Source organism: Sarcophilus harrisii, chromosome 5 (assembly GCF_902635505.1).
Source record: "Sarcophilus harrisii chromosome 5, mSarHar1.11, whole genome shotgun sequence".
Lineage (NCBI taxonomy): Eukaryota > Metazoa > Chordata > Mammalia > Dasyuromorphia > Dasyuridae > Sarcophilus > Sarcophilus harrisii.
The window spans coordinates 1,662,718-1,676,669 of record NC_045430.1 but is presented as its reverse complement, the minus strand read 5'-3'; the positions used below and the strand labels follow the sequence as shown (position 1 = coordinate 1,676,669).

Sequence of the window (13,952 nt, the reverse complement as noted above, 5' to 3'; positions counted from 1 at the left end):
GGAGGGAGGGGGTGGTGTGCTCCAAGTAAGGATCTGAGAGGGGCCCCTGGTAATCCTGGAGCTGTGTGTGTGTGTGTGTGTATGTGTGAAAGAGAGACAGAGATACAGCATTGTGAGAGAGTGTGTGTGTGTGTGAAGATGTGTGTGTAAATGCATGTGAGTGTGTACATATTTGCTCTCTAACAGATGAGAGGGAAGACAATTAGAACCATTCCTAGAACCTGAGCAGAATCTATTGATCCTTTGCTGACACTGGTGCCTGCGAATTGATGACAGATTTTAGAGATGAGAAAGCCCAGGTGCAGGGAGGGCGGCCCCTCAGAGAGCTCTGTCCCTCAGGGAGCTCCCAGCTGGCCATGGGATGAGCTGAGCCGGAGACCTCAGTGTTGCCATCCTGTTGGCCCCCAAGGCTTTCCCAAATCGCAGGGCAATAGAAAGTTCTGATGGGAAAGGAGGTTAGAGGTCCTTTGGTCCCGAAGCCTCAGCTCAGGGATGGGGGGATAGGTGGGACCGGTCCTGGCCCTGACATCCCCTGTTCTGAGGCGCAGTTGAGCCTATAGCAGCTGTGCTCATATGACCTATGCCCTACTCCCCATATCTCTCATTAAAGGAGATATTTGTTAAGGACAGCACTGTGCCTGGTATACAATGTGTGCTTAATAAATGCTCGTATCCTCCTTCCTCCCTCCCTCCCCTAATTTCCCTTGGCAGAATGGTGCAGGAGCAGTGCTGTCAGAACCAACTGGAGGAGCTCCACTGTGCCACGGGCATCAATGTGGCCCACGAGGGGGACAGCTGTGACACCCACCATGACAATTCCAGCTTCGAAGCCAAGTTCGTCAAGGTGAGCAGCCCCTCCTCCTCCCTGTGTCCCCTGGAAACCCTGCTCCTGAGCCAGCTGCTCACTTTGGGAAAACCCCAGGAGGCTTCCTCCTGAGCCCCTTCTCTCTCCCCCTCCCCACCCTATCCTGGGGCACCTCCGGGCATCATAGTCCCCACTCTGCCCTGCATCCAGTGCCCAAGCAGGCCAAGGGCAGGAGGTCCCCATCCTGGGAGGGGTCCGACAGGTGGGAGTGGTTGGGGCCAGACCCCCGAGACGCCTCATCTCCCTGGTTACCTCCCTCCCCATTCTCTGTCCTGCTATTGCCAAACACATGCAAGCTCAGGAAAAGGAGGAGGTGCCGGCCAGCTGGGTCTGTGGTCACAAGGGGACAGGGCCAGAGCCCCTTGTGCACCCTATGGGAACTCTGGGGTCCAAAGAACTGGGTTCAAATTACACCTCTGAGGCACCCTTGGTGTGACTTCAGCAAAATCCCTTTGTCCCCCTGGGCCCTGGATTTCCTCCTATGTGAGATGAGAGGGCAGGACTGTCTGGCCCACAAGGGCACTGCCAGCTCTGGGGCCCTAGCTTTCCTTTTCTTCTTCTACTACCAGGGAGAATGGCATGGCATAGGGTGTCTTTTCTGGGCTCAGGGCTTGAGAAGAGATTCAAGGGCATTTATCCCATCATCCAGAGCAGCTTTCTAAGTGCTGGCACCATCCTCGTCTGTGGCCATGAGAGCCATCCATGCCCACAGTGTGCTAATAGTCCTGGGCACCATCCCTGCCTCCAGTACACCAAAAGTCATGGGTGCTGTCCCATCCCTACCCCTAGTGAGCCAGTAGTCACAAGCTCTGTCTCTGCCTATGGTATGCTAGTGGTCGTGAGAGCCATCCCTGCCCACAGTGTGCCAGCAGTCATGAGAGCTGGCCCTGCCCACAGTGGGCCAGCAGTCACAGGCACCATCCCTGCCCATTGTGTAGCAGTGGTCATGGAGCCCTACTTTCTTTTTTTTCCTTTTTTTTTAGTAATTAGAACTTTTTATTGACAGAACCCATGCCAGGGTAATTTTTTACAACATTATCCCTTGCCCTCATTTCTGTTCCGACTTTTCCTCTCCCTCCCTCCCCCCTCCCCTAAATGGCAAGCAGTCCTATACATGTTAAATATGTCACAGTATATCCTGGATACAATATATGTGTGCAGAACCCAACAGTTCTCATAGAGCCCTACTTTCAAAGGCCTCTAAAGGAGAGACAGGCTGTTTGTGAATGGGGTTCTTGGGGGAACACAAGCCAAAGTCCAGGCTGGACGCCTGGGCCTCGAAGCTCCTTTCCAGGTGCAGGATTCCGGGGTCTCTGGGGTCCCCAGTCCCTGGGTGGGCTGCAAGTGGCCTCACACGTTGCCTCATGCCCCCACACCTACCCAAGCCAGGGGCTGTCTTTTCCTTTGAGATTGTGCCAGTAGACCAGACTCTAGATTCTGCTGAGAACATTTGAATGCTTGAGCCTCGATTTCCCAGAATAGGTCAGTGAGAAAGGATCTAGAGAGAGGGGCCGCTTTGAAGGGGATTGTTCCAGTGCAGATGTGGTGATTCTGTGTTATAGAATGTCAGAGCTGGGAGGGGCCTGGGGACAGGGGATGCCAGAGCTGGGAGGGGGCTTAGGACAGGGAAGATCAGATATGAAAGGGAACCTAGAACAGGGATAATGAGCTGGGTAGGGCCTTAGAACTGGGGATATCAGAGCTGGGATGGAGCCTAAAACAGGGGATGGTAGAGTTGGGAGGGGTTAGCTGGATTATTTGGCTCTTTCCCCTCTTTTTATGGATGATGAAAGAGAGGAAAGCAATGTGCTGCTTGGATAGTAAAGGACAATAATCTGGACTAACACGAGGAATTGGACACACTGCTATTGTATATCTGCCTTATCCCTTCCCCCGAATTCTGGAGGGGGGCACTCTGTGTTTGTTATTCCAACAGATTCCATCTGAATTTGTTCCGACAGTTCCTTGTTCTCTGTCATGTTGCCCAATCCCTGGGGCTGGGACTCGGCACTCTCTCTCAGACTCTCTCTGGCTGTAATTTCCAGAGGTTACAAGCTAGCTTCCAACCCAGGGCTAAGGGTTCCTAGGATTTACAAGGCAGAAGTCCGGCCTGCGCGATCCCGGTCCCTTTAAGCCTGCTGCCCCGATAGAAGCCAAGCTGCCCCTTTCCCAAAAGTTTATCAGTTCCGTGTGTTGGGAGGCATCATACAGGGAACGAGGGCCAGTCGGTCTGGCCACTTGTGCCGGAGTCTGTGGAGGACGCCCTTTTGGGCGATGGAGGTTGGCTGAGACGTCCTCTCAAAGCCTGTGCTTGCAGGTCCGAGGAAGGTCAGCTAAGGTGTCTCTGGGGAGCCGTGTCCTCAGCCGGGGGCCTGCCCTCATCCCTGTTTTTGAGTACCAGCAACATCTGAATGTTTCCAGCTACTCCTTACCTCCCACTGTGGGTCGAGATGAAGCGGGACCAGGAGGAAATAAGTTTTGGAAAATTAGATCGCATCCAGTTGGCTGAGTCCCGGGAATGTTGGATGGGGAGATCAATTCTCCTGAAGTCAATTTTCCCATTTGAAGTGACTATGGTTTGAGTAAATGCCTTTTCCCAAGCAAACCTCTCGGCCTGTACAGCCCGGGGCCAGGGGCGGGGGCTGCTTTCTGCCCAGGATCGCCTGCCATGGTCAAAGGGGAAGGAGCCTGCGATCATGGGGAGTCCAAGCAGATGTCTGGGGGCTCGAAAGGCGGAGGAAGCACTCTTTGTGATTACAGCCTCAATCTCCATGATCCCCTTGATCCGGGGACCGCTCACTAGAGCTGGAAGGGCCCGTCATGGGCATCTAGGCCAGTGGTGGTGTTTTATAGATAAATAGACTGAGAACCAACGAGGGTGGTCTGCCCAGAGGAGATATCTGGTGTAAATGGGAAGGTCAGGACTTGCACTCGGCTCCTCCTTGCAGGTCTGCTACAGCCTCTGAAGCGGCCTAGACTGGTGGGAAGGATTCTGCCCCGAGACTCAGTCCCCAGGCCTGGCCCGGGACCCTGGAGAAGCTTGGGAGCCTCCCCCGCTCCAAGGCCACGCTGCTGGGTGCCAGATGCCGTTATTTCCTGGAAGCCATTACTGACTTTCCCTTGTTTTTGGCAGAAATGCTGTCGCTGCTGCCTGCTGGGGAAGGCCGCCCAAGCCCAGGGCCAGAGCTGCGAGTACAACCTCATGATTGGCTACCAGTGCGGCCTCGTGTACCGGGCGTGCTGCGTCAAGGGCCAGGAGACCGCGGAGCTCGCCCCTGGGGATGTCGCAGTGGCCCCGGACAACAGTAATGCGCTCTCCTTGTCCCTGGCCACCTATGGCCGTCCCAGTGGCCGACGGCTCCAGTATCTCTGCACTGCCCAGAGCTGGGAGGGGGGAGACTCATCCAGCCCCTCAGACTCATTGTATAACACACTCACATCTCTGCATGATGCTTACTGAACTTTCTGGTGGTTCATCCTTCCATGTGTCCAACTGTCCGTCTGTCTGCCTGCCTATAAATCTGTCAGCCCCTCTGTCTCCGTCTGTCTATATCCATCTGCCTATTTGTCCGTCAGCCTGTCTATCTTCCTATATCTGTCTGTCTAAAAATCTACAACCAATCTGCCTGCCTGCCTGTCTTCCTACATCTATTTATGAACCTATCAGCCCCTCTGCCTGCCTGCCTGTATGTGATTATCAGTCTATCAGCTTGTCTTTCTGTCTATTTGTCTGAGTGTCTGTATATATATCTATCTCTCTATCCCTCTATCTGTCTCTTTCTTTCTCTGTAGAGATTTGTCAGCCTGCCTGTCTGTCTCTCTTTTGATCTATTTGTCCGTTTGTTTATTCATTCATTCATTTGTTCATTCGATCACTTAGTTGTTTATTTGGGAGGCGCCCTTGTTGCCATAAGTTCATTGGTGTGAATCCCCTGGTGTCCAGACTGATGACCGTTCCCTGGCAGTGGCCTGAGGGTCTGGTGAGTAACCTTTAACTTCTGGGTTCTTGTTCCTTTTCTCCCTCTACAGGTAAACTTCCCGAGGAGGAAATTGTGGACCAAGAAGACCCCTATCTGCATGACCGATGTCGAGGTAAGAGAGGGCGGCAGATTTCTGCTAGCCCTGCATTCAGCAAACATTTAATGACTACTGTATGCATGTAAGGAGTGCTGTTCTCTGCTTCTAGGGGGACACAGGAGACATAGGCAACATCCCCAAACTCTCCCTGTCTCCTCAGCCCCCGCCTGGCACAGAGTAGGTCCTTAATGAAGGCCTAGTGGGTGGATCCACGTCACTGCCTGGAGCGCTCCATGGGCCTGATGGCCCACTCAGGTCCCCTTCCTCCAGGCAGGCGTCCCTCACTTCCCTCTCTGGGAGTTCTCTGTTTAGGGATGGGGGCTGTCCTTGTAAGCCCAGTGAGGGCGGGGACCCCATCTTAGCTTTCTTGGAGTCTCAGCACCCAGAAGAAGGTTCAGATATTTCCAGCACTTGGCATATGTCTGTTGACTAGGGATTTAGCCATTCATCTCCCCCCTCACTTATTTACTCATTCATTCACCCGGTGTTATACGTCCTCTGTGCCAAGCCCTGTGCTAGGGCGCTGGGGAGAGGTAAAGATGGAGAAAGATCCCCCTTCCCAAGGAGCTTCCAGGGAGTGGGGTGTGACTCAGACACAACTAGGCAAGAAGGTCTACACAAGCCCCCCGGCTGGAGTTGGGCTCAGAGGTGCTTCCCAGAGGTTAAGTAAGATCTAATCTTTTCATCTTACATTCAGCCTCAAGAGGCTGTTCAATCCATTGACTTAATGAAAGGCCTTTTGGTCTTCAATCTATCTTTCATTTTTCCAAGGAGTTTTTCCAAGGAGTCTAGAAAGGGCCTGAGATAAAAAGTTACTCAATTTTTGAGAAATATATGTAGATAAGAGTAGTGGTTTCCCAGTAAAAAGATCCCAGTCTGAGCCTGAGTAGCCATGACTGTGAGAAAACTACTTGCCTCTTCCTGCCTCAGTTTCCTCATCTGTAAAATGAGGCTGATGATACTTGACCTCCCAAGGCTGTTGGGTTTTCATGATTGTTATAAATAAAGAAAATCAAGACGGTGGAAGGCATGAGCTAGGGAAATAGGTTTGTTTGTCAGCGTCTCTGTTTGGGTTTCAGGCGGGGGTCCCTGCACTCAGCAGTGCCGAGACACGGGAAGCGCGGTCGTTTGCTCCTGCTTTGTGGGCTACCAGCTCCTGCCTGACGGGGTCTCCTGTGAAGGTAATCCATCCCGAGGCTGAGGGTCCCCAGGATTTAGGGCTGTTGTTGTTACCGACCCGTCTCGGCCAGGACCGCCCACTCTTCCTTTGCCCCAGAGTGCAGCCAGGGCTTCCCCACTACTCACGGACCCCCAGTTTCATGGGCAAGGAGCTTTCTCCAGTGGCACGATCAGCACCATCTCAGGGCATCTTCTTGAGCTGATCTAATAAACTCCATGATCTGGTGGCCAACGCCATCGTGGTCCATCACAACCACTGTGCCTGAAATTTTTGTCATCCTCCACCTCCTCCCTGTGGTTCCAGGCCCACATCCGCAGCACGTGGATGCCCCTCAGGAAGACTCACAGAAATCCCATGATCAGCAATAGCCAACTGAAATCTGGGAGAAAAAAAGGTGGATTCTGTGGCCATGATGTCACTCGTCCTGACCATTCCACTGGAGGGCACCAGGGGCGTGTCTCCTCGGACCCCCTGCCTCTCCTCCCAGCTCCCCCCAAAGTTCCACTGGTTTTTGTAAATTATTCCTCTACGCTCATTCTCCCAGATACCAACGAGTGCATCACTGGCCTGCACAATTGTCGCATCGGGGAAATATGCATCAATACGGTGGGATCATTTCGCTGTCAAAGAGAGAGCAGCTGTGGGACAGGCTATGAGCTCATGGAAGACAACACATGCAAAGGTATGTCCTGACCCTGGACTGCCTGTAGTGGGGGCAGTCAAGGAGAGATCTGGGGAGAAGATTCGAGCATGCCCCAAAGCAGCTGCTCTCATGCTGCAAGACCCTCCCCTATTTACCGGATAACGACAGCATCATGGTAACTTCATCCGCATGAAGTGGCAGGTGGGGGACGGTCAGGGCAGTCAGTCTCTTAGCCCCTTAAAAGTCCATGGAATGCTTTTTAAAGAGCCAAGCGGATTCTTTCTTTATTCCTGCTTAATTTGTGTCCAGATACCTTCAGTTCTTTCTTGGGATGCAGAGCTTTGGTGTCACAAGTCCTTTTGAGTCGTTTTGGAACTTTCTCTTGCTGAGAATAACAAAGTCCTCCACAGCTGGTCGTCTTACACCGTTGCTGTTACTTTGTACACAGTACATTTCCCTTTGTATCAGCTCCTGGAAGTCTTTCCAGGTTTTCCTGAGACTATCCTGCTCCTCATTCCTCATAGAACACCAGGATTTCACACAATCACCATAATCTTTTCAGCCATCCCCAGTTTATGGGCATCCCCTCAAGTTCCAGTTTTTTTGCCCCCAGAAAAGAGATGCTATAAATATTTTTTTTTACATCTAGATCCTTTTCCTTTTCCTTTTTTATCTCTTTGGGACACATGCCTAGTATTGTTATTGCTAGATCAAAGGGCTTGCATGGTTTTACGGCCCTTTGGACATAAGAGTTTCCCCTCTTGCTGGTAACAAGGTCATCTCACCTTGACCACGGACTCCTGGAAAGACAAGAGTTGGTTCCGTTGCATTTCTGGGCCGTTGAGGGAATCGCCATCTTCGAGACCAGAATGGGCTGAGCCTGGTACCTCTGGTACTCATGGCCAGGCCCCACTGACCCTGCTGCCCCCTCACCCGCACCTGACAGCTTCTTACCTAGCTCAGCAGCGTCTGGGGCAGGGGGGCTGGGGTGTGGTTTCCAGGCTCCCGATTAGCCCCAGATGCTCATGTTCCCAGCCTGCTCCATGGGACGTGGCCACCTCTCCGGGCTCAGTGTCCTCGGGGATTGATTGATAAATGAGATTTCTTAGAAACTGAAGATAGCAGGATTTTTGTACATGATGGGCTTGGTCTTCACTCTCCCGACTAGTTGGTGACTGTTGAATGAATGAGCCGGGTTTGAGGTGCCTTAAGGGGTTCCAGAGGAGGCAGCAGGCTTCTTGCTGACGCTTGATTTATTGGGTTTTTTTTTTCCAGACATCAATGAGTGTGAAATTGGGATTCACAACTGCCTTCCCAACTTCATCTGTCAGAACACTCCAGGGTCTTTCCGCTGCCGCCCCAAGCTTCAGTGTAGGAGTGGATTCATTCAGGATGCTCTGGGCAACTGCATCGGTGAGGATGCCTTGTCTTCCCCACCAGCGGTTCCTGAGCCCAGATGGACTGTAGGGAGTCAGGCCTGGCCCTGTGGCTCATGGTCTGATGAGGAATAATGAGGAGTACCAGAGGAGATCTGCTGAAAATGGAGGGTGTAGACAGGAGCCCCCTACAATCTCTAAGGAAGAGCCTTAGGGGGGAGTTCAGGGAAGCTCAAAAAGCATAAAAGATACTGCAATAATGCTGAATCACAGTCCTGAGCCCTCTCCTTGACATCCCCTGTTCTAAGCCCCCTCCCAGCTCTGACATCTCCCATTCTAAGCCCCCTCCCGGCCCTGACATCCCCTGTTCTAGGCTCCTTCCCAGCCCTGACACCACCTGTTCTAAGCTCCCTCCCAGCCCTGATATCTCCTGTTCTAAGCTCCCTCCAGTCCTGACATCCCCTGTTCTAAGCTCCCCCCAGCCCTGACATCCCCTGTTCTAAGCTCCCTCCCATCCCTGACACCCCCTGTTCTAAGCTCCCTCCCAGCCTTGATATCTCCTGTTCTAAGCTCCCCCCAGCCCTGACACCCCCTGTTCTAAGCTCCCTCCCAGCTCTGACATCCCTGTTCTAAGCTCCCCCCAGCCCTGACATCCCCTGTTCTAAGCTCCCTCCTAGCTCTGACATCCCCTGTTCTAAGCCCCCTCCTAGCTCTGACATCTCCCATTCTAAGCCCCCTCCCGGCCCTGACATCCCCTGTTCTAGGCTCCTTCCCAGCCCTGACACCACCTGTTCTAAGCCGCCTCCCAGCCCTGACACCCCCTGTTCTAAGCCTCCTCCCAGCTGACGGAGACTGCTCCTATTCACTTCCACACTGGAAATGCCCATTATCAAGCCCTTCCTTCACCCCGGCGCTTCCTTCTTGGCTCTCTGAAGGTGCTGGGAGTCCCTTGTACCCGTTGGCTCCTTGCTGCCCTGAGCTGGCTCTCTTTACCAAGTCTCTTGCTGCCCCAGGGGATTCTGGGGCTTAAAGCTGGTGGGCCATAGCCCCCATCCAGATCAATGCCCATATTTCAGAGGGGGCTCTGAGGTCTAGCCCGGGCAGACAGGGACCTGGGCAGGCACGGGGCTCAGGCAGGGAGGGGCTTTGCCCTCCAGACGCCTCAAGCTGCCCTTTCCTTCTCCACCCTAGATATCAATGAATGTTTAAGCATCAACGCTCCATGTCCCATTGGGCAGACGTGCATCAACACCGAGGGCTCCTACACTTGCCAGAAAAACGTGCCCAACTGCGGCCGCGGCTACCACCTCAACGAGGAAGGCACCAGATGTGTAGGTGAGTATGAGGCGGGGCGTGTCCCTGGCTACCTTCTGGAGGCCAGAGGTTCCCCCAGGGCATGACTCCCAGCAAGACACCGCCTAGGCCTTTCATCCCTCCCTCCCACGCTTCTTTCCCACCTTTTCTGCCTCTTTCCTCTCCTTCCCTCCTCCTCTCTTTCTGCCTTCCTTTACCTTCAGTCTGTTTCTCCCTAACCCTTACCCTTCTATCCTCTTCTTCCTTTTCTTTCCCTTCCTTCTTTCCCTCTTTCTTTTCTCCTTCTATGCTTTAAGAATTCCTTCTCCCCTTTCCCTCTTCCTTCTTTATCCCTCTTCTCTTCCCCCTCTCCTTTCTCTTTCTCTTCTCTTCTCCTCCCTTCCCTTTCCCTTTTCTTTCCCCTTCGTACTCTCCTTTCCCTTCAGTCTGTCCTTCCCTAACCCTTATCCTTCCATCCTTCTCTTTTCCCTTCCCTTCCTCCTCCCCTTCTCTTCCTTTAAGAATCCTCCCTTCCCTCCTCCCCCTCCCCTTCCCCCCCACCCCCCACACAGCCAGGCTTCTATTGCCCCTTTCTGTCTCCCCAGATGTGGACGAGTGCTCTCCTCCGGCCGAGCCCTGTGGAGCCGGACACCTGTGCATAAACACTCCGGGCAGTTTCCGCTGCGACTGCAAGGCCGGTTACTATTTCGATGGAATCAGCAGGACATGTGCAGGTATGTGCTCAGCTGGCCTGCAGGACCAGGAAGGTCTGTGTCCGCATCCCGACCCGAGCTGCGGGATCTTGTACTGGTCCCTGGACTCACGTTTGTACAAAAAAGCGGGCAGGCAGGGGATGGGCAGTACCAGGTCTCGGGCTGTGATACAGAGGCGGAACCGTCGAAACGGCTGGGCCCGGGGCAAGAAGGAGGTGGTAACGCAATGTAGAGAAGCCAACAAACGTTAGCTTTCTGCTGATAAATGCAAAGATCGCAGCTCTGTGGCCAAGAACTCCAGTTATTGTGAAAAACTGCAAAGCAGCTTGGTGGAAACTGGGTCTAAATCAATATATCCCCCTGAGAGAAGCTCCAAAGGGACACGAGACTTAGCTAGAAAAGGCAACTTCATGATCACGTTAGAAGAACTGGTCCCAGGCAGGGGAAGAGCTCTGATTGAAGAAGGTGAGATGGACAATCATGATGCTACAGCGTGAAAAGTTTTTAGGCAAATAAAACCATAGCAGCTAAAATGAGAATGGACTCGGATAAAAGGGGGAAAAGCTTTGCCACACGTTCTTCAGATATGGGTCTAATTTTGAAGTCGTAGAGGGGATTGATTCAATTTTAGAAAAATAAGAACCATTTCCTTTGTAATAAATGATCAAGAGATGTGGATAATAGGCAGTTTTCAGTGGATTAAAGCAAAACTTTCAACTGTCCCATTTTAAAAAATGCTCTAAATCTCTAATCATTAGAAAAATATAAATTAAACCACCTGTGAGATACCATCGTACTCCGGAAGTTAACAGAAGTTAACTTTTTAACCAAGTTAAACTAAGCTAACCAAAAAGAAAACGATAAATGGAGGGGCTATGGGGAAATGGAGGCGGTAATGTATCGTTGATGGAGTTGTGAAATGCTGCAGCCATTCTGGAGAGCACTTTGGAACTGTCCAAAGGGCTATGAAACTGTGCATGTTCTCTGGCCCAGCAATGCCCCTGGGGCTAGGTCCGTATCCCAGAGAGATCAAAGGACGGAAAAAGGACCTATAGCAAAAACTGCCGAGAGTGGTTCTTTTTGTCATGACAAATAACCACAAATTGTAGGGAAGCCCATCCATTGGGGAACAGCTGGGCCAGCTGTGATATACGATGTGCTAGAATACGAATGTGCTATAAGAAAGGATGAGCAGGCAGATTTAGAAAAACCTGGAAAGAGTCATATGAACCGATGCAGAGGGAAGTGAGCAGAATCGGAACAATCTCTTCTGTAACAACCCTGTAAAGAAAAACAGCTTTAAAAACTCAGTATTGCTGATTGACAGAATGACCTAGTCCAGTTTCAGAGGCCTCCTGGTGAAACCCATCCCCAGAGAAAAAGCTGATAGACTTAGAGAAAGGCAAGGTTGGTTTGTTTGTGGTCAATGTGGGAATTTGTAAGAAGGGTTTAGTTTTTTTTTTTTTTTTCAATTTCTCAGTGTTGGGGAAGAGGAAGAGAAGGAGGAGAAAGAAGGTAGATTTTCATTTGAAAATTTAATTTAAAAAAGAACTATCACTGACATGCAAAACAATTGGATTTGAGTTTGGAATCAGAGCATTTGGTCTCAGGCCTGGCTCTTTTGCTTAGAGACTTTGAGCATAGTTTTCCTCATCTGTGAAATCGAGGAGAATGGACCAGGTGGTTCTTGGCTAACAGTTATTTCTAAGCTTCATTGGAAGAACTTTTATTTGACACATCTTCAAGTCACTTTCCATCTCTGGGCTTCAGTCTTCCTCATCTGTGAAGCGGCACTAGACCCTTCAATAATATGTCCAGCCCAGGTGCTGGGCAACTTGACGGGGGGAGGAGGCTGTCCTGTGGTACCTGGGACGATGGCAGGAGCCGTCAGCCCCACTCCCTGTCCTCCCCGCAGATATCAATGAATGCCGGCGCTACCCTGGGCGTCTCTGTGGCCACAAGTGTGAAAACACCCCGGGCTCCTACCACTGCAGCTGCACGGTGGGCTTCAAGCTTTCTTCTGACGGCAGGTCCTGCGAAGGTGAGAGGGGAAGGTCGCGGGCTCCCTCCGTGAGCCAGTCCCACCCACCGCCCCAACTGGGTCTTTGGCCAAGTACAAAACACGGGCACCTCCCGAGGACTGGCGATGGGGGTGACAGAGACGGGAGGGGGCTGGTGACTGCAGCAAGACCCTCAACTTTCCCTCTGAAGGAGCAAGTGGCGTCTGCTGCCCAAGCCTTGGTTTCTCCTCTGAAAATGGAGCTGACCTTTGAGCGCCCCCCAAATCTGCACCCCCCCTTCTCAGGTTCCTCTAATTCTTGACATTCTGTGTTCCAAGATCCTTCTCAGCTCCGACCTATCTTTCCTTCCCTGTTCCAAGGTTCCCCCAGCCCTGACCCTCCCGTTCTAAGCTGTCTCAGGTCTCCCCTGGTAGGATGTGGATGCAGGTATCCGGGCTCTCCCTTGTTCCCTGCATCCTGAAGGGCCCGTTTCTCTTCCAGACTTGAACGAATGCAGCAGCAACCCCTGCAGCCAAGAGTGCGCCAACGTGTACGGCTCATACCAGTGCTACTGCCGCCGGGGCTACCAGCTCAGTGACGTGGATGGGATCACCTGTGAAGGTGGTGTTTCCTGGCTGTGGGAGGGGAGGCCAGGGGCGTGGGGGGGGGAGTCCCAGGGTGTGAGAGGGGCGTCCTAGAGGTGAGGGAGGGGGGAGTCTCAGAGGGGAGGAAGGGAGGAGTCCTGGGGGTATGAGAGGGGAGTCCCGGGGGCAAGGGAGGGGAGTCCCAGGGCTGTGGGAGGGGCCCATGGGAGAGCCAATGGGAAATATTTTCACCTGAGAAATTTCTTATTCATTCATTCATTCATTTATCCAACCCATTGATTAGGATGGGATGGGCCCCATATGGTGGGGGGGGGGGGAACAGCAGACTGTGGGACTTGTGTTTGAGGGAGGGTCCAGGGTCCTTTGTAGTCCTGGGGGAAGTTGGGATGGCATTTGGGAATGACACCTGATAAAGGGCCAAGCCTTTAAGTGAAAGCTACCAGACCTCAGGGCTGGAAGGGCCCTCCTCTGTCCCCTAATCCCTCCCTCTGACCAGGGCCCTCCATGGGAGACGGCCATGGGGGAGGGGAGGGTGGCGAAGGAGCCCCGCCTTATCAGGGAATAAAAGGGGGCTTTGGGCAAAGTCCTGCAGCAGGGCCACTGACTGGGAGGTTTTTCTTTACATTGAAATGAAATCTGCTTCCCAATGGCCTCTACTGCAAAGCTGGGTGGCCTAGGGGATCATCCCTGGAATTAGGGTGTGATCCACCAGGGCCCCAATCCTGTCCCTGCTCCTAAGTGGCTGCGAGACCTGGCAAGCTGCCTCAGTTTTCTCCTCTCGAAAATGGGCAGGATAACAGTGATGATGGTGGCGGTGATGGCTTTGCCGCCAACCAAAGCGGTAATCCTGCTTCCTCCTCCACAGATATCGACGAGTGCGCGCTGCCCACGGGGGGACATATTTGCTCCTACCGCTGTATCAACGTGCAGGGGAGCTTCCAGTGCCAGTGCCCATCCACAGGCTACAAGCTGGCACCTAATGGGCGCAGCTGCCAAGGTATGTCCCGGGAGGCTCGGCAGGGGGCGGGGCTGCTGGGTGGCCACAGACCCTCTGGGCCTGGCTCTTTTTCCTGTCCTTTGGCCCTTCATGCCTTTCCCTATCTTCTCTCTCTGTTTCTGTCTCTCCTTGTCTCTCTATCTCTGTCTCTCTCTCCCCTCTTCCCCCCTCCCATTCAAGCTCCTTCCTTAAGGGTCCGGAGG

The 13,952-nt window shown here is 52.8% G+C and overlaps 1 protein-coding gene across 2 annotated transcripts in view; it reads left to right on the top strand.

Moving 5' to 3' along the window:
* Positions 1 to 13,952, top strand: part of LOC100924842 (fibulin-1) — a 41,570-nt gene that overhangs the window by 16,271 nt on the left and 11,347 nt on the right. For both annotated transcript variants that reach the window (XM_031940353.1, XM_031940354.1), the window contains exons 3-13: positions 712 to 844; positions 3,999 to 4,170; positions 4,895 to 4,957; positions 6,022 to 6,123; positions 6,667 to 6,804; positions 8,041 to 8,178; positions 9,333 to 9,476; positions 10,040 to 10,168; positions 12,063 to 12,188; positions 12,649 to 12,768; positions 13,618 to 13,749. In XM_031940353.1, coding sequence (XP_031796213.1) covers positions 712 to 844; positions 3,999 to 4,170; positions 4,895 to 4,957; positions 6,022 to 6,123; positions 6,667 to 6,804; positions 8,041 to 8,178; positions 9,333 to 9,476; positions 10,040 to 10,168; positions 12,063 to 12,188; positions 12,649 to 12,768; positions 13,618 to 13,749 — 1,397 coding nt within the window. The remainder of the gene's footprint in view (positions 1 to 711; positions 845 to 3,998; positions 4,171 to 4,894; positions 4,958 to 6,021; positions 6,124 to 6,666; positions 6,805 to 8,040; positions 8,179 to 9,332; positions 9,477 to 10,039; positions 10,169 to 12,062; positions 12,189 to 12,648; positions 12,769 to 13,617; positions 13,750 to 13,952) is intronic.